This window comes from Sorex araneus, chromosome 3 (assembly GCF_027595985.1).
Source record: "Sorex araneus isolate mSorAra2 chromosome 3, mSorAra2.pri, whole genome shotgun sequence".
Lineage (NCBI taxonomy): Eukaryota > Metazoa > Chordata > Mammalia > Eulipotyphla > Soricidae > Sorex > Sorex araneus.
Genome location: NC_073304.1, coordinates 66290923 through 66312876, shown reverse-complemented (window position 1 = coordinate 66312876; position 21954 = coordinate 66290923). Strand labels below are relative to the sequence as shown.

Sequence of the window (21954 nt, the reverse complement as noted above, 5' to 3'; positions counted from 1 at the left end):
GGAGCCAGGATTGACCCCTGTGCATCGCCAGGTGTGACCCAAAAAGCAAAAAAAAAAAAAAGTGCAAGTTAAATTTTGTCTGAAATTTTTTGAATAGCTATTGTGCCAAAAGATCTTAAGATATATTTGGAATAGAACTATTTCTTGGTAAGAGCATCAGAAAGTTATAAAGTAGTCAAGATAAAGGAGAATTCCCTATTGGATGGTTGCTTCCTACTGTTGTTTTAAAATGTTTGAAGACTGATAATAATTTTACTTTTGATGCTTATTTCCTAGGTAATAATAATAGCAACACATTTAACTGTGGCAAAGGATATGCCGTATTTTGTTGTTAAGAGTTCAGAATCTGGAGTCAGCTCAAACTGGATCCAAATGTCAATGCTGCCATGAGCAAGATAATTTAACAACTTTATCTCAATCAGTTTACCATTCAGATGGAAATAATTATATCTGCCATGTCATTTCAATATTAAATCCTCAAATTATTCTAGAAGAGACTGGCATATTTCCTACTAATACAAAAAAGGGGCAGGATTCAGTAAGAACTAGCATACCTAACCCTTCTCTACTGCTATCCCTCTCACTTAACCAATTGCCGATTCCCTACACAGCCTACATTTATTAATCTCATAAGTTTATTCCCACCAACCCATTCCCTAGCAAGTGGCTGAAGTTGATGTTGCAGAATCAATAAGAATCAGTCTTTTCATTCTTGCTCTCCTTCAGTTTTTTCTTCAACAAGCTGCCAAGATGATCTTAATAAATCACAAGTTGACTGCCAAATTCTGTCCTAAATCTCTAATAATCCTTCTTTATCTGTAGGATAAAGTATGCACTCATGAGATTCACAAGTCTCAGAAGAGAGCAACAAGCTGCAGAGATACCTCTACATTCTGGGCCAGGCTGAGTCCGTCCAGGACACCACGGAGGGGGTTGGGTGAGCCCATTACCCACCCCACAACTGAAAACCCCCAGAACCCAATAACTGCCATGCTCATCTCCCATAGGTTTGGGATGAGCCCCTCATGCACCGAGTATGAATCTGCTGAAAAATTCAGGTATGGGGGTTTTGTGACCAAAATCTCCAGGCTCTCACTGAGTCAGGAATGGGAGACCTCCCACCCCCGCCATCATCCTGTTCTTCCAGGACCCTGGCAGTCACACCCATGAACTGGTGCCATGTAAGCTCATTAATGAACATGATCCAATGACACAAAGACATCTTGGAAGAGAGCAAAAAGCTGCTGAGATGCCTTAGAACCCCAAAGTCACCATCCAGTTAAAAATTCAACTCCATCTGTATCACCCTACTTAAAATTTTAGAGTTCCTGGAGCCACACCTCATAATCTACACCACTGATGTACCAGGAGAAGCATAGTATATCTGATGGTGTGTAAAGTAGAAGGCAACCATCTTGATTAAAAAAAAAAAAAAAGTATTAGTACACAAGGCTCAACTTTTAACAACATGTTAGTAATTTCTTATACAAAGGCTTAATGGCTCCACGGTGAGATATAATAATCTCACAAACTTTCCTTTAAGGAACCATTCTGGATCATTTTTAGTCAGTTATTCATTATAAGCAATACAAAATAAATTATTCAGAATCTGCCTTTTGGACAGGCATGGGTGGTGGTGGGAAATTTTGAAATAATGGTGGTGAGAGGTATAATGGTGGTTGAACTGGTGTTGGATTACTAAAAGTAATAAGTTACTGTGAGCCACTTTATAAAAATAAAATTTAAAAAAAAAAGTACACACTCATTATCACCGCAAAGCTATAAAATATACACTTGCTGTGCTTATCAAAACTGTTTCCCCTCCTCCCTGGGGGTTGGGGGAGTGAGAGTGGAGGTGGGGTGGAGATGGTCATATTCATCATGCTTAGAGCTCACTTTTAGCTTACTCTTTGCAGGGCAAACAACCTGCTCACTGTATTATCACTCCAGCCCCACATACTTACCAAAACTCTTATAAAGGGGCTAGAGTGATAGTACAGCCTTGCACACGGCAGACTCAGGTCCGATCCCCAGCATCCCATATGGTGCCCCAAGTACCTCCAGGAGTGATTCCTGAGCGCAAAGCTAGGTATAACCACTGACCATTGCCGGGTGTGACCCAAAAAGTCAAAAAGCCAAACAAACCCCCCAACCCCCCGACTTTTATAGATCTGTTCACAGAGCTAGAAAAACTCTGAAATCTAGTTCTGGAATATTTTGGAGAGGTGAGGGTTTTGGGTCACACCTTGCAAAGTCTGAAAAACCCTTCTGCGTAGCACTGTCTGTAACACTGTCGTCCTGTTGTTCATCAATTTGCTCAAGTGGGAACCAGTAACGTCTCCACTGTGAGACTTATTACTGTTTTTGGTATATCAAATACGCCACGGATAGCCTGCCAGGCTGTGCCGTGCGAGCAGGATACTCTTGGTAGCTTGCCGGGCTCTCCGAGACGGATGGAGGAATTGAACCTGGATCGGCTGTGTGCAAGGCAAACGTCCTACCCGCTGTGCTATCGCTCCAGTCCTACCCATTTGAGTACTGGGGATTAAAGAAGGGTTTACTTCATGCAAGACAAGCACTTTATCCACTGCACTCTCAGGTAATTTTTTTTCCATTTTCTTTGGTTTTGGGGGCACACTCAGCAATGCTCAGGGATTACTCCTGGCTCTGTACTCAGGAATTACTCCTGGCAGTGCTTGGGGGACATATAGGATGTTGGGGATCAAACCTGGGTTGCCATATGGAAGGCAAATGCCCTACCCACTACACTATCATTCCAGGCCCCATATTTGTGTCTTTTTTTTTTTTGGTTGGTTTTTTTGCCACACTGGCAGTGCTCGGGGCTTATTTCTGGGTCTGTCAATAGGAATCATTCCAGGCAGGCTTAGGGGACCACATATGGTGCCAAGAAACTAAATCAGGTCGGCTATATGCAAGGCAAGTAAGTGCCCTCCCCACTGTCCTGTCTCCTAAATCAGATCATCCAAGTTTATAATAATTTTCAAATCTTTCCTTACATTACCTGTTTATTATTAAATCCTCAAAAAATCATTCTTTAAAATGGAAATTGGCATACTTTTCTCACTAAATATAAATAAGTAATTACCTTATTGAAGGCAGCATAGTTTGCTGAAATGTTTGTGCAAACACTGGCAATAACCTTTTCAAGTATATGGGTGCCATTTCTGGATCTCCTTTCGGTTCATTACATTCTTCTTCATCTTTGTTCGTATCTTTCTTTTTCTTATCATCACCTTTATGAACTGGACACATCCAATCACCTGCAGCCAAACACGAATCTATAAAATAATTTTCTAGAAACTTTTACTACAAGGTAAAAAAAAAATACTAAAATGTATGCAACTTTTAATTATAATTATCCGTGATTAACAATGATCAAAGAAGTTTTAGCAAAGGCATTATAATTATCCTAAAAAACATCAGTATCTTTGATAGCTAATATATGTATCATAAAGAGGTATTTTTTGGATATTTTACTCAATTCACGCAATTTTTTTTTCCAAGAGGCTCTGTATTTATTTATTCTGTAAAATCTATGAAGATTTGGTCAAAATACCTCATATATACAATACACAATTGTTCTTTACACTAGTTTCACATCCAGAAAACTTTTGGTCACTTAGTCTTAGTCTTAGGGAATACAAAATCAAAATGCTGCTAATGATTTATTAATATTAAGGGCATATATATGCAATTACTTTGACTTCACAGGGATAGTTTAATGATGTAGTATGAACGTTGTCTATAAAAAACTACTTCCATGCAAGTGAAGCTAAAAAGGAGGGAAAGCAGACGGATCAAGAAAGATATAGCTCACCTGGAGACTGAAGAATAGCTACTACTTCACTATGGCCCCTTTCCCGAGCTTTATCTAATGGAGTTTTCCCATCTTCATCTCTCAGATCTGGGTTTGCACCATGCCGTAAAAGAGTCTAAAAAAGAAAAGCATTTAATTTTGGTACAACAATTAACAACACGTATTTCTTCTATGTTACTGTGCAACCTTTAAAGACAGAACTTATAATGGGGTTAATGTCTTGCTAACTGCATCCTAAACTGAAACTATCCTAAGTCTAAATCACTAGCAATGCACATCCTGCCGATTTCAGTTCTTTCCCTTGGTGATGGCGTGGCTGACTGGGAGGTGCAGCTCACAAGAGTATATTATCTCTGAGCACTAGTCTAGGGAAAAAAACAAAATTCAAAATTCCAACTATAATTTCGACTGAGTATAGTTTTTACAACTATAATAGTATAAATTTATAGTATAAATTTCTATACTGAAATTATACTGAATATAGTTTCTTTATACTATTGAAACATTTTAAGTCAAAACATTCTAACTCAGAAATTATTTTACTAATCAGGCTGGTGCCAATCTCTGCTACCGCATATGTCATTCAGTGGTACAGTCCCTCTTCTGAGAGGTGATACTTTGTATGGGTTTGATCCCTAGCACTACAAAGGGGGAAAACTGACCTATTTATACTTTGAAAGACTTACAGATTAATTCACTTTGTTATTTACCAACAACTGAAATGAAATAGGTTCATATCTGTTATCTCCATCAAGCTTTCAAGTTTCTTTCTTTAGGGTGCACAGGGGTTGGGCTTTTGCACCACACCCAGGGGTGCTCAAGGGCTCCTCATGGCTCTGTGTTATAGGGTCACTCCTGGCACTCAGTGGACCATGTGCTGCTAGGGGACAAAACTATTTCTCCAGTCCCAAATTTCTTTAACATAGGAATACCAGTATTCAGTTTGTGATGTAATAATAATCATCCTTTCCTATACATTGCCAATTACCAAATTAAGTCAGTATTTCTAGAATAAATGAGAAACATAAGATTTTATTTATTTGGGTGGGAGGAAGTTTGGGGCCACATCGGCAGTGCTCAGAAACTACTCCTGGCAAATATCAGGGGACTTCTTCATTCAGTGGAGGGATCAAAACAGGCATGCAAGGCAGGTGCCTTAAACCTTGTACTAGATCTACAACCGCAAAGATCCAGTTTTTGATTTGTTCTTTTGCAGAGCCAGGAATCAAACCACAGGCCTCAGACAGACAATTGTGCTGTACAAGTGGGCTATATACCCCAGTCTCCTACTTCAATTATTATATGGCAAGTAAACCAAGCTATATCCCCAACATAAATCCATTTGGGATTTTTTGTTGTTTTGTGTGCTTGTTTGTTAGGCTGTGAGTCATACCAAGTTATGGTCAGGGCTTACTTCTGGTTTCATATTTGGGCATCACCCCTGACATGGTGGAGAGACCATATGGGGCATCAGAACCCGAATCAGATGTATGCAAGGCCTTATCTACTGTACTATCTCTCCAGGCCCCCACATAACTCCATTTAAATTAGTAGATTTTCTTCTATACTACATACTCTTTTAATTATATTTGTGTGGTTGGTGGGTTTTGGGGCCACAGCAGACAGTGGGGCTACCCTGGTTCCATGCCTATTGGTCACTCTCAGAGGTTCTTATGGAACCATGTGGTGTCAAGTATCAAACACAGGGGTTGGAAAGACAGTATAACAGGCTAGGCGTTCTCCTTGCACATGCTCAATCCCTGGCATCCCATATGGTCCTCAGAGAACCACCAGGCGTAACTCCTAAGTGCAGAGCCAGGAGTAATACATGAGCATAACTGGGAGTTGGGTGGGGGGAGAGAATTAGCTCCAGCCTCATACATTCAGAGCATGTGCTCTAGCTGGGTGAGCTAACTCTCAGACCCTAGAAGTTCTTTTAGACAGAGAACATACCACATTTCCCCTAGAAGTCCCACCCAGAGTTGTGGACATCTGAACCACATCATGAGACAAGAAATACATCTAACAAATAAATATATGTATCTAGAAAGCTTTGTGGTACTGGCTAAAAACACCAAACTGCTTGGTTTTAAATTATTTCATCAAAATACAGCGTGTCAAAGATTATTAGACACATTAAGTGCCATTTGGAAAAAGAAACCATGCTGGACCAGAGAAATGTATGGTAGGAAGGGTGCTTGCCTTGCATGCACCAATCCAGGTTCAATCCCTAGCTCCCGACCACAGCTAGAGTAATCCCTGAATGTAGAGATACAAGTTAGCCCTAAGCATCACTGGGTATACCCCAAAACAAAACAAGTAAAGAAGAAAACGTAATGCCAATGAAATCTTCTAACAATGATTTATTTTCTTCAGAATGTTTGCATTTTCCTTTTTTTGTGGGGGGGGGGCTCATATAGATATACCACATCTGGCAGTTTTCAGGACTTACTACTGGCTCTGTGCTCAGGGATTACTCCTAGTGGTACTTGGGGAAACAGAATGGGTGCAGGGGATGAAACCTGGATCAGCTACGTAAAATGCAAAAGAGCTTTACCCCTAGTACTCTATCTGGTCCTCAATATCTTGAAATTTTTTAACTGATAAAACTTTAGGAGCCATAGCAATAGTACAGCGGGTAGGTGCATGCCTTGCACACACAACTTGACCCAGAATCAATCTCTGGCATCCCATATGGTCTCCTCAAGCACCACCAGGATTAATTCTTGAGTGCAGAGCCAGGAGTAACTCCTGAGTGTTGCTGGGTGTGGCCCAAAATCCAAAACAACAACAAAACAAAAATATAACCTTCTCATTTAGTACTTTTTTTTTTACAGTACTTGAATATAAGTAAATGCAATTAAATAAAGACATTTCTCTAACTTCACATCCTGAGCACAATTCTTTTACTGCCTGTTTTTTTTTTTTTTTGCTTTTTGGGTCATACCTGGCGATGCACAAGGGTTACTCCGGAATTACTCCTGGCGGTGCTCAGGGGACCATATGGGATGCTGGGAATCGAACACGGGTCGGCCACATGCAACGCAAAAGCCCTACCCACTGTGCTATGGCTCCAGCCCCTTTTTTACTGTTTTTGATTCTATGTCATCAATATTTGTTTTTTCATGCAATATAGTCATCTATGCCATAAAGAATAACAGTCATATAGAACATCTAAGACAGATTTATTTTTCCTCCAAGTTAATAAGTCCATTTGGGAATGTTCATTGTATGAACAGGTAGTGGTAATCGTGCTGCAGTTACTACCTAGTCAACAATTTTAAGACTTTTGTCTACTTGAAAGATGTTAAAAATGTTTATGCTATAGATCAATGTGGGTTGATATATAATCAAGACAGATTAGCTAAAATTCATTTGGGCTCCTCTCCCATTCAAGCCACTATTAATTACAAAACAGTGATTAAAAAGGAAAATTGCTTAATTTATTTCTACCAATAATTTTTTCTCTCATAGAGATACATCTCTCTAAAACTATCTTATTTAAATCGACCGGCTTTGAATTTAGAGACCACCTTTCCAGGTTTAACACTTATTAGAAAAAATGTTTACAACATAAAGATAATAATTGAAAAAAAAAGTTATCATGTGAGCATCAACAATGTATCAATTACTACAATAAAAGTTTGTGTCTTTTATAATTACCACAATAAACATGACAGAAATACAAGTACAACTTATTGATAACATTGCAAGCCAAAGTTAAAAAAATTGCCCAAGGTCTAGTTGCTGTGCTTATCAGTTTTTTTTAAAAATATGCTTAATTACTTCACTCATATTCCAGAGACTCAGATCATAGCTTTTGATTCAATGATTTAATTTTGGTTTGGTTTTTGGGCTACAACTGGCTGTGGTCAGGAATTTTTCCTGGCTCTGAACTAAGGGATCACTCCTGGAGGAGTCAGCAGAACGTATGGGATGCTGGGAAACAAATCCAGTTTTGCCGTATGCAATGCCCTATCCACTATACTATCACTCAAGTCCCTTGATTCAATTCCTAATTATATGATTTCTCTGAAAATAATTTTCTCCTCATTGTAAAAAAAAAAAACTCTCCAAAGTCCTTTTCTGATTCTTCTGTAAATATCTCCTTTATTAGTAGAAACAATAGAAATACGTAGTTACTCAAGGCTAATAGTAAGATACTATAAACAATCCAATGTCCTACAACAGGTTTAATGAACTTGCAGCATATTCATACATAAAAACAACTTTCTGATTACTGAGGTCTTTGTTATATAATATTAAATTAAAAGAGCAAAGTACAAATCAGTACGTACATTAGCTACACTTCAAATAATGGGATGTGTGTGTGCTTATATACAGATACACACATACACATACAAACACACATTTTGTTTGCTTGTAAGAAGAAATAGTGAAAATACACGTTACCATAAAGTGGGCTAGGGAAGAACAGAATGAATGGACAAGGCATGGAAACATGGCATTTTATATCACTACGATCTAGGAACACAAAATGTAAATAATAAACAATCATTTTAAAAATCTGTATTTTACCTTTGCTACTTGAGGTCTTCCAAAACATGCAGCATAATGTAATGATGATGACCTTTGACCCCTATTAACATCAGCACCTCTTTCACACAGAAATTCTACCTATAAAATGAAAGAGAATCATAAAAGTGGTCTTTTATTAACATTCTATCTTTGAGTCAAGACACTAGCTTTTATTTATTATCTTACCATTTCCTGAGTTCCAAAAGCAGAGGCCCAATTTAATAGAGTCTGACCCACATCATCCATGAAGTTTACTTCAAAGGCTGGAAGTTTAAAGGAAAAATAAAAATGTTTAAAGCCAACATAACACTGACATTTTCTAAAGCCAAAGCCTTTTGTTTTTTTGTTTCTGGGTCACACCTATTGATGCTCAGGGACCCTGGCACTGCTAAGGGGACCAAATGGGATTCAGGGATCCAACTCAGACCAGGCACACACAAAACAAGTGCCTTACCACTATACTATCACTTCAGCCCAAAGCTGAAACCTCTTTGCAATAGCGATGGGGCAGGGGAGATGGCTCAAAGGAGCAGCACCGAGACTATACATGGAGAGCAGCAGGCTCAATCCCTGGCACCACATGGTTGCCCCAGCACCTTAGGTATACCCTCCAAAAATTATTAATAGTCACAAAAATCTTAAACATTTAGGTCAATGAAAATGTAGTAAATAGCCATAACTCTATATGTCAAAACCATCAACATTAATACTACTGCAACTATGTTACCTAAATTATCATTTAAAAATTAACGAAGCTAGTAAATAATCAGCAAACGTAAGATCTGGTTTATAAAAAAAAGTATTCAAAAGACTCACATGAAGATAAATATGTAATACATGTAAAATATGTTAGAGTACCAGTTGTCTCATGTCCTAACTGTGGAAAAGAAATTCATCCACATCTATAGTCAACAGAATACAAAGAACAAGTGTGGCAACCCAAAAGCATCTTCTACAATTTGTACTTAACACTTGATGAACCAGTGTAAAAAACGCTATGTATGTTCCTATAATTCACTTATGTTGATTTCCATCAATCCTGACAAAATTAATAGCCCTAAAATGAGTATTATAGTTCAACTTACAATTAACATAATCACCTTCTGCGGTGATGAAACAGGTAAATTTCATTTTCTCACTCAATAAGACTCAAGTGTGACCATAAAACAGACTTGTAATTATAGAACTCAGGGGAAGGAAAGAATATAGAAGGAGGTGGTAATGTGTTTTTAGGCATTTTGTTTAAAACACTGCCCAAACTTGAAAAACTAGAAATGCTTATGTAATTCCTTATCTGATAGTTTTCTTTTTATATTTTAAAAAATATTTTCCAACCTCCTGTATCAATTGCATCTATAAGTGCATCAGTATCTTTACTTCGAATACAGTCTATAAGCTGCCGATGTGAGCGTTCCCCAGAACTATCCAGTCTTCGGAGTCCTGGGATTCTGCCTGTAGATCCAGCACTAGACTTTGGCAAAGCCTTTCGTCCTTCAAATAATAGCACCAAGAGAAGATCAACCAGGCGCATGGTATCAAGCACACATCTTTCATCACCCTGCAGTGCACTTTCAATTGAATCTGGAAGCTCAGATCTCAGGAGATCCTAGAAACAGAACAGGAGAATATATATTATATTAATATATTTGGATGATACAAAAACACTTCTTTTCTGAAAGATTGTAAGTCAGAGATTTAAAAATCACTCTTACGTGAGTTACCACTGGAGAGCCTCTGCAAAGTGTTGAGAGCAGACTTACAATCGTTGACACCTGATTGCTCAATTTTGAATCTGCAGCTGTGGAAGGCGCACCCGTCGTGCTACGACTTGGTTTGCAAGCTGATGATGGCCCTGATACAGTACCACCAGCAGCAGCCATTCGAGACAAAAGCTCCTCAGTGAGTCCATGCTTAGCTAATGGAGCTGGGTCAACACCACGACGGGTAAAGCGGTCAGCTAGTGATGCAAAGCAGCGGAGAGCTCCATCTGAAACCTAATGATGTAAAGAAGGTGTATAGGGACATTACACATAGTAAAGCAATTGCATTTCAAAATAAGACTATAGAGAAAGAGCAAGAGCAAACAGATAAGGCATACAATCTGTTTAAACTGAATCCTGGTTCCACTTTCTGCTGACTTTATGAACTGAGGATGTTATGAAACTTTATGAACCTTAACATCCCTTCTCTGTAAATGGAGATAAAAATGGCACCTTTACCTTCACTGTCAGAGCTTAAATGAGACAAATGTGTAAATAACCTAAATTTATAACAAAAACGCAGTTTTTACTATGTATAAATTTTAACATGATCATCTACAGTATCAACTAAAATATTTTACAATTGAATGACAAAAGAGCATTAAAAGTAGTATTATAGTGTGCTAATTAAACAAGTTTACACCTATAAGATCTTTTTAGATCAACAAAATTGGGCTGAGTCAACAAATTAACACAGTACAATCACACCATTAGAAACTATTGGAGAGTGATAGTACAGTGGGTACTCTTGTGCTTTGCTCCATCAGGATCAATTCCAAACACAGGGCTGGGAGTAATTCCAAAACACCACCTTTTTGGTGAACCCACCAAAACAAAACAAAACAAAAGGGCCAAAGATAATAGTCTACCCTCACAATGTGTATGGTTCCCTGAACCCCCCAGGAGCGATCCCTGGGGTAAGCCCTGAGCAGCACTAGGTGTTGCCCAAAAGCCCTCTCTCCCCACACAAATAAAAATTTTTAATACACACACACACACACACACACACACACACACACACACACACAATTTCTATGGAGCCAAGGAGATAGTTCCAAGGACCTGAGGGCTTGCCTATGTTTGATCTACGGCACCACACCACGCTTGTCCCTCAGATACAAACATACAACACTTCTAGGTATAGCCCTAAAGGTTTACCAAGCTGGGCCTAAACACAGCACTACCTGGCATAGACCCATCCAGTCTCGTAACTGAGCATCACCTGGAGTGGCTCTGGGAAACCTGGATCCATTGCTTGGGAGACACCCGCCCACAATCACAAAAAATGTGTATTTGTGAACACTTAAATTTGAAGGAAAAACATTTTTCCTTCAAAAATGTTTGAAAAACAAATCACATTTATCATTTAAAATGTTTCTGGACTGGGGGCTGGAGAGATAGCACAGCGGGTAGGGCGTTTGCCTTGCACGCAGCCAACCCGGTTCGAATCCCAGCATCCCATATGGTCCCCTGGGCACCACCAGGGGTAATTCCTGAATGCAGAGCTAGAAGTGACCCCTGTGCATCGCCGAGTGTGACCCAAAAAGCAAAAAAAAAAAAAAAAAAAAAAAAAAGGTTTCTGGACTGGAGAGATATTATATAGCAGGTAGGGTGCTTGCTTTGTACTTGGCCAACTTGGGTTAAATCCCCAGCAACTCTTATGGTCCCCTGAACACCAGCAAGAGTAATTCCTGAATGCAAAGTCAGGAATATCCCCTCAGCATTGCCAGGTGTGCCCACTGCCAAAACAAGCTTCAATGATCCTGCAATTCACTGTATGTGGACGGAACTAGAAGGTATGATACTTGAGTGAAGTCAGTGAGTGGGAGAGGGACAAAAACAGAATGATCTCTCCTGTGTGGTGGACATAAAGAAACACAGTAAAAACGGTGTTTTTACTGGTGCTTTTACTGCTAACAGCCGCTGAGAGTGGGCTGGCAGATCTGAGAATGCCAAGGGGGGTGGGGCAGGCGGATAACTGGAGGAAGGATGCGGACACTCTGGTGGTGGGTGGTTGTGTTGGAACATTGTATGCCTGAACACTACTATGAATGGTACTGTGAGCATGGTGCCTAAATAAAAACTGAAATAAAATAAAGCTGGGGGTACAGGAGTCAACTAACTAAACGAGAGTTAACTAGGGGGAGAACTTTGGGAAAACACCGCAAAGAAATTAATGCTTCTTAAGCTGGAATGATAGTACAGAGGACAGGGCACTTGTATGTGGCTGTTCAAGATTCAACCCCCTGTACCACATATAGTCTCCTGAGCCCCACTAGGAGTGACCCGGAGCATAGACCCAAGAGTAAGCCCCGGGCAGCACCAGATGTGGCCCCAAAATAAAAATAAAACAAAATAAAAATTAACATTTCACTGACAAAACTGCCAGTACTGATGTAAAGTGTAAGAAAGAAAAAACGCAAGTATACCTCTACTTGAAGTGAAACAAATCAAATTTTATCATTTATCAAAAGAGAACACTGTTAGCCTGCTTTTTTTGTAGGGGTCATGGGGATATAACCCAAGGCCTTGTATTTAGAAGCAGGTTCTTGTTATGGGGCTATGTCCTTGGACCCCTAAAATAATTGTGAAAAATAATATACTTCATAGCATTTTTTAATAGAGCAGCAATTTATTTACCTGATGATCTTCATGTTTTAATAAACTAGACAAAGATTCTACACAAATTTCTAAAGAAGAGTCTTGTGGTTCCATTTTGCCGCAGAGTCTTGATACCACTGCCATGGCTGAGTGCAAAGTGTCTTTATGAACCAGGTGTCCACTGTCCCGAATGAAGGTAAGCACGCAGTTCAAACCACCAGCCTCAAACACTGCTCCAGACTCACGAGTGCATATCAGTTCTAAGACCTGTAACAGTAAAACAAAATTAACAATATAGGAAGTCCTTTTTTGAATTTTTCTATAATCACAGAAAACACTGTCTCTTCCAGATTTCTAATAGGCACATTTTTAAGGTAATGCAAAATCAAATATATCAATTTTAATGTGGCTTTACTTAGCCCAATACTATTGATGTCGTTCACCTAATGCTCTTAGCCTTCAAAATTCCATGAATATCTATGGGAAGAGGTCATCAGGAGCAACACTCAGCAGTGACCAGGTGTGACTTCTGGTGGTGCTCAGGGAAGCATATACAGGCATCAAAATGGAGTCAGCCACATACTAGGCAAGCAACTTAACCCCTGTATTATCTGTCCAGCCCCTTCAGGTATACTTTATCATTATGAAATATTTTAATCTGGGAAATCACAATTTAAAGTGTTTAATAGTCTTAAGTATAATCATACTGGACAGCATAAATTAGAAAGTGGGATCTTCACACCAAGTTAAGAAACACTAAGACAATTCAGAAAATTCTGCTAAAATCCTAAGCATAAAAAATAAATTTAAATAAATGCTAGTTATTACTATTTTTATTGCATACATATATATGCATGTGAAGATACGTCTTTAACTACATATGTAGTTACCAAACTAAAACATTAACCATTTATTTTGCTTGCTTTTTGGTTTTGATTTTGGGGCCATACTCAGTGGCATTTAGGGCTTACTCCTGGCTGTGTGGTCAGGTGTCACTCCTGGTAGGGTTAAGGGATTGAACCTTACCCCTGTCTGTCTCGCTGGTTCCTTACAAGTCAAAAATCTACTCTGATTCTCTAACTCACATTATATTTATGATATTCAATGTGGAAGTCAAGTTAACGGACCAGAGATGCACCTCAAGTGGAAGAGCACAAGCCTTGTACGTGGTAAGCCTGGGTTCAATCCCTTGCACGGTACATCAAGTTCCCCAGTACCACTGTGACCCTCCAAAACTAACAAAAACTAATTTATAGGAGCTATAAATACATACAACAAATTTAAGGCTCTATTCTGTAAGAAAAACATTTTAAGCAGGGAAATGTCAAATTTTCAATTAATAACTCTAAGATATCAGGGACAGAAAGACAGTATGGCAGACAGGGTGAACGCGTTGCATGCAGCAAACCCAGGTTCTATCCTCAACACTCCATAAGGTACCCTGAGCTCTGCCAAGAGCAGTAAGCAGTAGTAAGTCTGAGCACTACCTGCCCCTCACCCCCCAAAAAAAAAACAAAAAGAGGCTACAGGCAAAGTATAGAAGCAAATGCAAATATTCAACTATTAGTATTCAAAAGGGTAAGACTTACCTATAGCAGAAAAATAGGAGGAAATAAACCTGAATAAGATTTACCATTAAGTGAGTATTTAAAAAGGAATTAAAACATTCATTTCTGAGTCCAAGAGGTAGTTTGGTGTTAAGAGCACAGATTCTTAGCAATACGTAGTCTCCAGCACCCCAGTGCTGGGTGAAGCCCTTGGAGGCCCCCAGTCCCACCGTAGCTAGGGTATTCCAGACACTCAGGACAAGAGCAGAATCATATTCTCAGGCCCATATACTGAACAGCTGGTCTGGTTAGCAACAAATTGCTTCCTAAGCACCATTTGGGAGCCATCATCCCCTCAAAATCATTCCATTTTGTCTTGAATGACCAGAAGGGTATTGATGGGATGTCAATTACCAAAGAGCTGACCTGCTGTAAAAGATAATGTATTCAAATATGCAATAGGAGATCTTTAAAAACCTGTGAATAGAGAGTCTAGAAATCAAGAGGGGGTGGGGTGGAGTGGGAAGGGTCAGAACAAAAGATAAAGGCATAGGGCAGAGAGACAGTGCAAGGATTAAGACTGCTTCCCTTACACAGGGCCAACCAAGCATGTGGTCCCCCAGCTTTGCCAGAAGTGATCCCTGACCACACAGCAAGGAGTAAGCCTTGAGCACTGCCAGTTGTTGCCCACCCACCACCACCCCCTTCCCTGTCCCAAATCAAAAGAGAGATAAAGGTATAAAGGATATGTACGTAACAATAGATCTAAAAACAACTGAAGTTTAGTACTACTCTAAAGCAGTGCTCTCTTCACTTGTTTGTTGCTGGGAGCCACATCTGGCTGTGCTCAGGGGATGTACGCAGTGCCTGGGACTGAACCTGGGTCAGCCACATGCAAGGCAAGCCACTCTACCTGCTGTATTATCTCTCTGGCCCTCTTCAGCATTATAAACAAAGTATTAGAATGGTTTCAACCTTTTCACACCCGAGAACTGGCACTAGTTATGGATTTGGTGATTGAAGACCAACCATGGCTCCAGAGAGGTCTGGAGAACTTCTATATAAAGTATGGTACTGACCGAAGAAATTGTGGAGGCAAATTTAGATTTAAGAGGTAAAAACAAGGCGAGTTGTGCAAGAGAAAGAAGTCAAAGGCTAGAGAGCAAACTTCGCATGCAGGAGGCCCAGGCTCAATACTAGCACCATATGGCACAGAACTACCAGGAGTGACTATTTTTGACTACCAGAAGCAGTCCCCAAGCTACTCATAAAACAAAACAAAACCAGAATCATAGAAAAATTGAAAAATACTAAGAATCACCTGTAAAGAAAAAAGGAAAGCAGGGTGTAACAACACAAAAACTGAAAATACTGTGAAGTAAAATCCCAGTCCTAGAATAAACATAAAGTAATGTGATCAAGACAATAAGAGGGAAAAAAGCTCTGAACAGAGTAACACCTCTACCTTTGAGACTAGAGCCAGATAGAAATAAGTCTATTCATGTGGCAAATCTACGGCAGAGCCTGGCAAGCTACCTGTGGCGTATTTGATATACCAAAAACAGTAACAAGTCTCACAATGGAGACACTACTGGTGCCCGCTTGAGCAAATCAATGAGCAATGGGATGACAGTGACGGTGATACAGTGATGCTGGCAAAAGGACATGATGCTAACACCTAAAACAATGCTATCACTGTGAGATGAAGACATTTCTCGGGATCCTTGAAATTATCTTTATTTTTCCTTAGTAATACAAATGTCTTTTTCATTCTCATTCTTTCAGAATAAGTTTTCCAAAGAATAAGTGAAGGCTGATACAGCAATTAACTACATACAGAAGCAAATACAAGGATGTAACTCTCTTCTACTAAACCAGGTATTTTCAACTTGCAAAAATGCTTACCAGTGTTATTCTTCTCACTAATTTTCTATTTGCTTGAGAAATAATTTATTTAAAAAGTGGGAAAAGGGGGAGAGAGAGTTGGACAGGGGAGAAACGGGAAGGAAATTGGGGACATCGGTGGTGGGAAATGTATGCTGCTGAAGGGAGGTATTGGAACATGGAACATAGTATGACTGAAACCCAATCATGAACAACCTTCTAACAGTGTATCTCATGGAGATGCAATTAAAAAGTATATTTTTAATTAAAAAATAAAAAGTAAAGTGGGAATGGAGAAACATATAGAGGACAGGATATATGCCTTGCACACAGTCAACCCAGTTTCAATCCCAGGTACCCCACATGATCCTCTAAGCATTGCCAGGAGTAATTCTTAAACAGAGTCAAGACTAAGCCCTGAGCATAGCTGCATGCAGTCCAAAAACAAAAAAGTAAAGCATAAGACAGCTAGATAGATTAGGTAAGAGTTAAAGCAGAAGCCTTACATGTGTCTGACCCGGTTTGATACCCAGCAACAGATACCCCCAAACATTGCTGATTATAACCTGAGAGACCCCCCAACCTCTGTCTAGGTAGTGTGGGATCTCCCTAACACTGCAGAGTTTGAGAATCCCCAAATGGGCCCATAAGCCTCCTGAGAACCACTTGGGAAGCCCACCTGCCCCCCAAAATAGAAAGCATAATAGCATGCAACAAGTTTGTTAAAAATTTTAAGAAAAATTGGGGTGGGGGTGCAGAGCAATAGTACAGTGGGTAGGGCATCTGCCTTGCATGCAGCCAACCAGAGTTCAATCTCTGGCATCCCATGTGATTCCCTGAGCACCACCAGGAGTAATTCCTGAATACAGAGCCAGTACAGAGCATCACTGGGTGTGATCCCCCTTCCCCCCCCCCACAAAAAAGAGAAAAACTGGTAAATATTTTAAGCTTCCAGTAGTAATAGCTAATACAGTAAATACAGATATAATCTGTATAATAAAGACTCCAGGGTATCTCAGTATTTTAAACTTGTTTTTCGGGGGGGCTTTGGGGGTCACACGATATTCAGGGATTACTCCTGGCTCTGCACTCAGGAATTACTCCTGGGGGTGCTTGCGAGACCACATGGGATGCTGGGGATCGAACCTGGGTTGGCCACATGCAAGACAAATGCCCTACCCACTGTACTATCAATAATTTAAACTTATAAAGGTATTTGAAGGCAAAAATTTTGAAAGTGTTTACCTACAAAAGCAAGAATTATAAAAATACTTAAACTAGAAACTAACAAAACTTCTGATATATTGGGGGCTGGAGTGATAGCACAGCGGGTAGGGCGTTTGCCTTGCACGCGGTCAACCCGGGTTCGAATCCCAGCATCCCATATGGTCCCCTGAGCACTGCCAGGGGTAATTCCTGAGTGCAGAGCCAGGAGTAACCCCTGTGCATCGCCAGGTGTGACCCAAAAAGCAAAAAAAAAAAAAAAAAAAAAAACTTCTGATATAATGCCTAATCCAGTAATCAAACTTAGTGTCCCAAAAAGTTTATAATTAGTTCCCCCAGGAATAGAACAAAACAACTAGCTCTAAAGGGAGTATAACTATAAATAGTAACATCCATGAGCCCCAGAACCAGCTGACTTCTTAATCTTTAAATTTCAGATCTCCAAATCTGGCTCTGCCACCACCTCCATTATCCCAAGTAAATTATTTAGCCATTATACACTTTGTCCCCCTCCCCCCCGCAACCCCCCATTTCCCAGAAACAGTATGAGTGGTACCTAGCACATAGGCACACAGAATTGTAATATAGATCAAATGAGTTAACACAAGTGCTCAGTATAATACATAAGGCACTGGGAGTGTTAGTTGTTATGGCTGTTGCTGCTGTTTTCATACAAAATCACTCTGTATAAAAAGAAACTGAGCATCACCTGTTGCTCCAAAACTGTTAAAAGTATAAAAAAAATCTCAAATTATTAGCAGCTACCAGGAACTGAAGAGCAAGAAGGCAGTATAGAACAGCACAATTAGTGACCTATTCAATTTTCATCAAACAAATATTTCTTTTTGTTCTTAACCTCATAAAAACAATATTTAACTATCTTTATTCTGTAATGGGTATATAATTTTTTAAATGAATGGTATAAGTAAGTACACTAATATAGTTTAAAATTCACATGAAACAGATTAACCCTATAAATAATATAATTTAGTAAGAGTGAAGTAAGGAGAATTAAGAAAACTTTAAGGGAAAATCTGAATCGGCCTATAAAAAGTATGAATATGTATATTTACAAAAATTAAAAGATTGTAATAAAAATTTCAAAGAAAGTTTTTCCCAAGCAAAAGGATCTCTTACACATCATAAGGACCGTGACTTCCCTGTTCTGTTCCAAATTCCCAATAATGATAATTTTTGTTTTGTTTTGTTTGGGGGCTACACCTGGTAGTATTCAGAGCTTAATCCTGGCTCTGTACTCAGGGATCACTCCTGGTAGGCTTGGGAGACCCCACGGGGTGCCAGGGATTGAACCCAGTCAGCTCCTGTAAGGTAAATGCCCTACTCACTATTCTATTCCTTTGGCCCCGACATACATGCTTTTATTCTCTAACTGAAGTGATCTTCAAGTGAGCCAAGAAATAATCAAACTTACCTTTACACACTGTTCAGCCAAGTCTCTACTAGTCCTATTGTTAAGTTCAACCACAACCAAGCGATTACAAAGTGCTTTTATAGCTCCATCTACCCCAACAATTCTCCGGGTGCATTCTGCAGACACATCCAGGTAGTATGTTATGGCACGAGCTGTGACCTCTAAAACATTGTCTGGAGCACTTTCATCAAGAAATATTTTGCAGAGAGCTGGTAAGAAAGTTCGAGGAGGACATCTGTAATAAAAGAAATTATACTTAACATCAAAATGTTAACAAAAGAAACAAAACAGAATAATACATTATTTTCAGACTAAGTCTGAATGTGTATTGAGTAATATTGCTTATAGTGCTTTTCACCTTTATAATACTTACCAATCTATTTCATCACTGCTGAAAAATCAAGCCGTAAAGTTTAGAGGAGTAGCATTTAAATCCTAGACAATAGTCAGTTCAAACATTAACTGATCTATAACATGTTTTCAATCTCAGGATAGTTAAGGGGTACTTTCATGTTTCTAAAACCTCCTAAAAACAGGATCTAGCTAGAAATGGGGTTCAAGTGTAGCTCATCTGCTCCACATGTATAAATTCCTGGGCAGGATCCCCAGCATGGCATAGTTCCCCTGAACTACAAGGTGTGGTGATGGCAACAACAACAACAAAATTGTCTGTTTACCCTGTTTAACATATCACTTTTTTTCGTTATTTACATTAGGAGTTCCTGAAGCAGAGAGAAAAATGGCTCAAAATGCTGGACCACATACTGTGACTCAGGATCACTCAGGTTCCACCACTAAAACAACATCGCTTCCAGAGCACACAGTGGGAAATGCCTCCACCACAAAAAAGTAATTCCTAAAGGCAAGGGACAATATAACTCCTGTGTTATGGTAGCAATGGTGATGTGAAGCTTAAAACCATGGTTTTCAGGCCAGAGAGATAACACAATGAATAAGGCACCTACCCCCCATGTGGCTGACCCTGGCTTGATTCCACAGCACTGCATATACATTTATGGTCCCCTGAGCACCACCAGAAGGAGGGAAAGAAGGAAGGAAGCAGTGGGGTTTTCTGTTTGTTTACACCCAGCGACCCTCAGGGCTTACCCCTGGTGGCATGAGGGTGCCAACAATCAGCAGCTTGCAAGGCAAGCACTCTACTCGTTATATTATCTCTCCAGCCCCTTTCACAATTTTTCTTTCCAGCATTAGTTCTGAACTCCATGTCCTATTAGTTCACATACCAAGGATATAAAACTCAGACATGAAATTTTCTAAGATATCTCCACAAGACACCAACTCCTTACCTCCACTTAGAATTATTACAAGCATAACAAAAGGAGCATGTTCAAAACAATACTCCTGAAATGATGTGATTCCACCCCAACTCATCATCTTTATATAGAGGGCACAACCATTCCATGAGGTGAAAAGGGCATCTATGCAAGGTATAACTCCTGTGTGCAAGGTATAACTCCTGTGATGGGCAACTGATATATACAAGGAAACTGATCAAATATCTAAGAAGGATGAGAAGAAGGTTTCTCATTGCAGGATGGGATTACAAACATAAAATTAGAATGAACTTTGTGGAGTTAGGCTAGAATGAAGAGGTATAGCTCTAAACTTGTGGTTTTCAATAGAAATAGGAAAGGGGGGAAAAATTTGCTGACGTGCAATGTCCTGCTGCCTAAAATGCCTAAAATGTCCCCTCTCCAACCCTACTTGGTTTTGTCATCCTTTCTGGCTCAACTTAAATATTACTACTGTCAATCTCAGACTTATGGGGGGGGGGGCAAGGAAGAGCTCGGAATCAAGCTTTTCCAAAACTAAATGAAGTTTCCCTATGAATACTGAAAATTTACATTGGTACTCAAATTCATAACCCAGGGCTTTAAGCTTTTCCATTTGGAACCACTTCTTGTCCAAGAAAAATTTTCCCCAGCCCACTCTACTACTGTCTGCCTGAGAAATTTTACACAATTGCAATTTTATAGGCATATAAAATAGGTACACAAACCAAACATTCACAGTTAACAAAACAAAGAAGTTTATCTTAAAACATATGTTCTGATTCTTCCTGACCCACACATCCAGTCACATGACCTCACTTTAATGATTTAAGCTCTAATTTATATCTACCCAGTTAAGGAAAAGTCACAAGTCCTCCAATCTGTTTGTTTTTGTATCTTCTTTCCCTTCCCCTTACCGTGTTTCTGAGAAGACCAGAGATCTCACACACGGTTATGATGGCTGCCAAAGGTTACAAACACACTTGATTGCAGTGCTCACATGCTTCATCGAATTCCAAGGCTCACTGTTGCTTACTCAGATTATAAGAACTCCCTAACTAAAATCTCACTAGAGCCTCAAATTCCATTCACTTTATTAAGAGCCGTTTTTGTAAAACAAATCTGATAGACACTTCATCCTTAAATCTCCATTAACTCTGCACCATGTAGAACATAATCCAAATTCATCAGGGCTACAGATCTGATCTGTGACCATTCTCATTCATTGCTCTTTTCCACACCCCACAAAAACTCTACTCCTGATTTATCATATAAGAACTACATATACTTCCAAATCTAAAGTTTCCAGATCCTGGGCCAGAGAGATAAAAAAAAAAGTAAAGCCCTTGTCTTACACACAACAGATCTTAGTTCAACCCCCAGCGTCACACTGGGTACCCAAGTACCACCAGGTGTGATCCCTGAGCACTGTCTGGAGCACCAAAACCCACTCCCACAAAATTTTTTTAAATATCTATAAAGACGAGACAGAAGAGAGTACAGCAGTTAAGGCACTCACCTTACATGCATCCACCCTAGGGCTGAACCCAGCACACCATGTGATGACCAGCACACTACCAGGAGTGATCCCTAGCACCACCAGCTACAGCCCCCAAATCTGTCTTCTCTCTTCTCTCTCTTTATATACATATAATATATATAGATATACACACACAGTGTTTGTGTTTGTATACACATACATATAACACACACACACACATATATAAGAACTCAAGTCATAAAGTGCTTCCTCTATTTACAGTTGTGTTCTTAGGTAGTTTCAGGATAGAATACTCAATGAAACTCATCTCTCAAAGAATCCATAAAACTATTATTT

General features: G+C 39.5%; 1 protein-coding gene across 9 annotated transcripts in view; it reads right to left on the bottom strand.

The window, feature by feature from the left end:
* HECTD1 (HECT domain E3 ubiquitin protein ligase 1) overlaps positions 1–21954 on the bottom strand; it is a 98237-nt gene that overhangs the window by 54827 nt on the left and 21456 nt on the right. For 5 of the 9 annotated variants that reach the window (XM_055130521.1, XM_055130525.1, XM_055130526.1 and 2 more), the window contains exons 3-10: positions 18826–19060; positions 12778–13005; positions 10090–10371; positions 9713–9983; positions 8564–8640; positions 8378–8476; positions 3839–3953; positions 3107–3299 (exon numbers count right to left, since the gene is read on the bottom strand). In XM_055130521.1, the coding sequence (XP_054986496.1) occupies positions 3107–3299; positions 3839–3953; positions 8378–8476; positions 8564–8640; positions 9713–9983; positions 10090–10371; positions 12778–13005; positions 18826–19060 (1500 nt within the window). The remainder of the gene's footprint in view (positions 1–3106; positions 3300–3838; positions 3954–8377; positions 8477–8563; positions 8641–9712; positions 9984–10089; positions 10372–12777; positions 13006–18825; positions 19061–21954) is intronic. The other 4 variants (XM_055130522.1, XM_055130527.1, XM_055130529.1 and 1 more) reach the window with 2 other exon arrangements.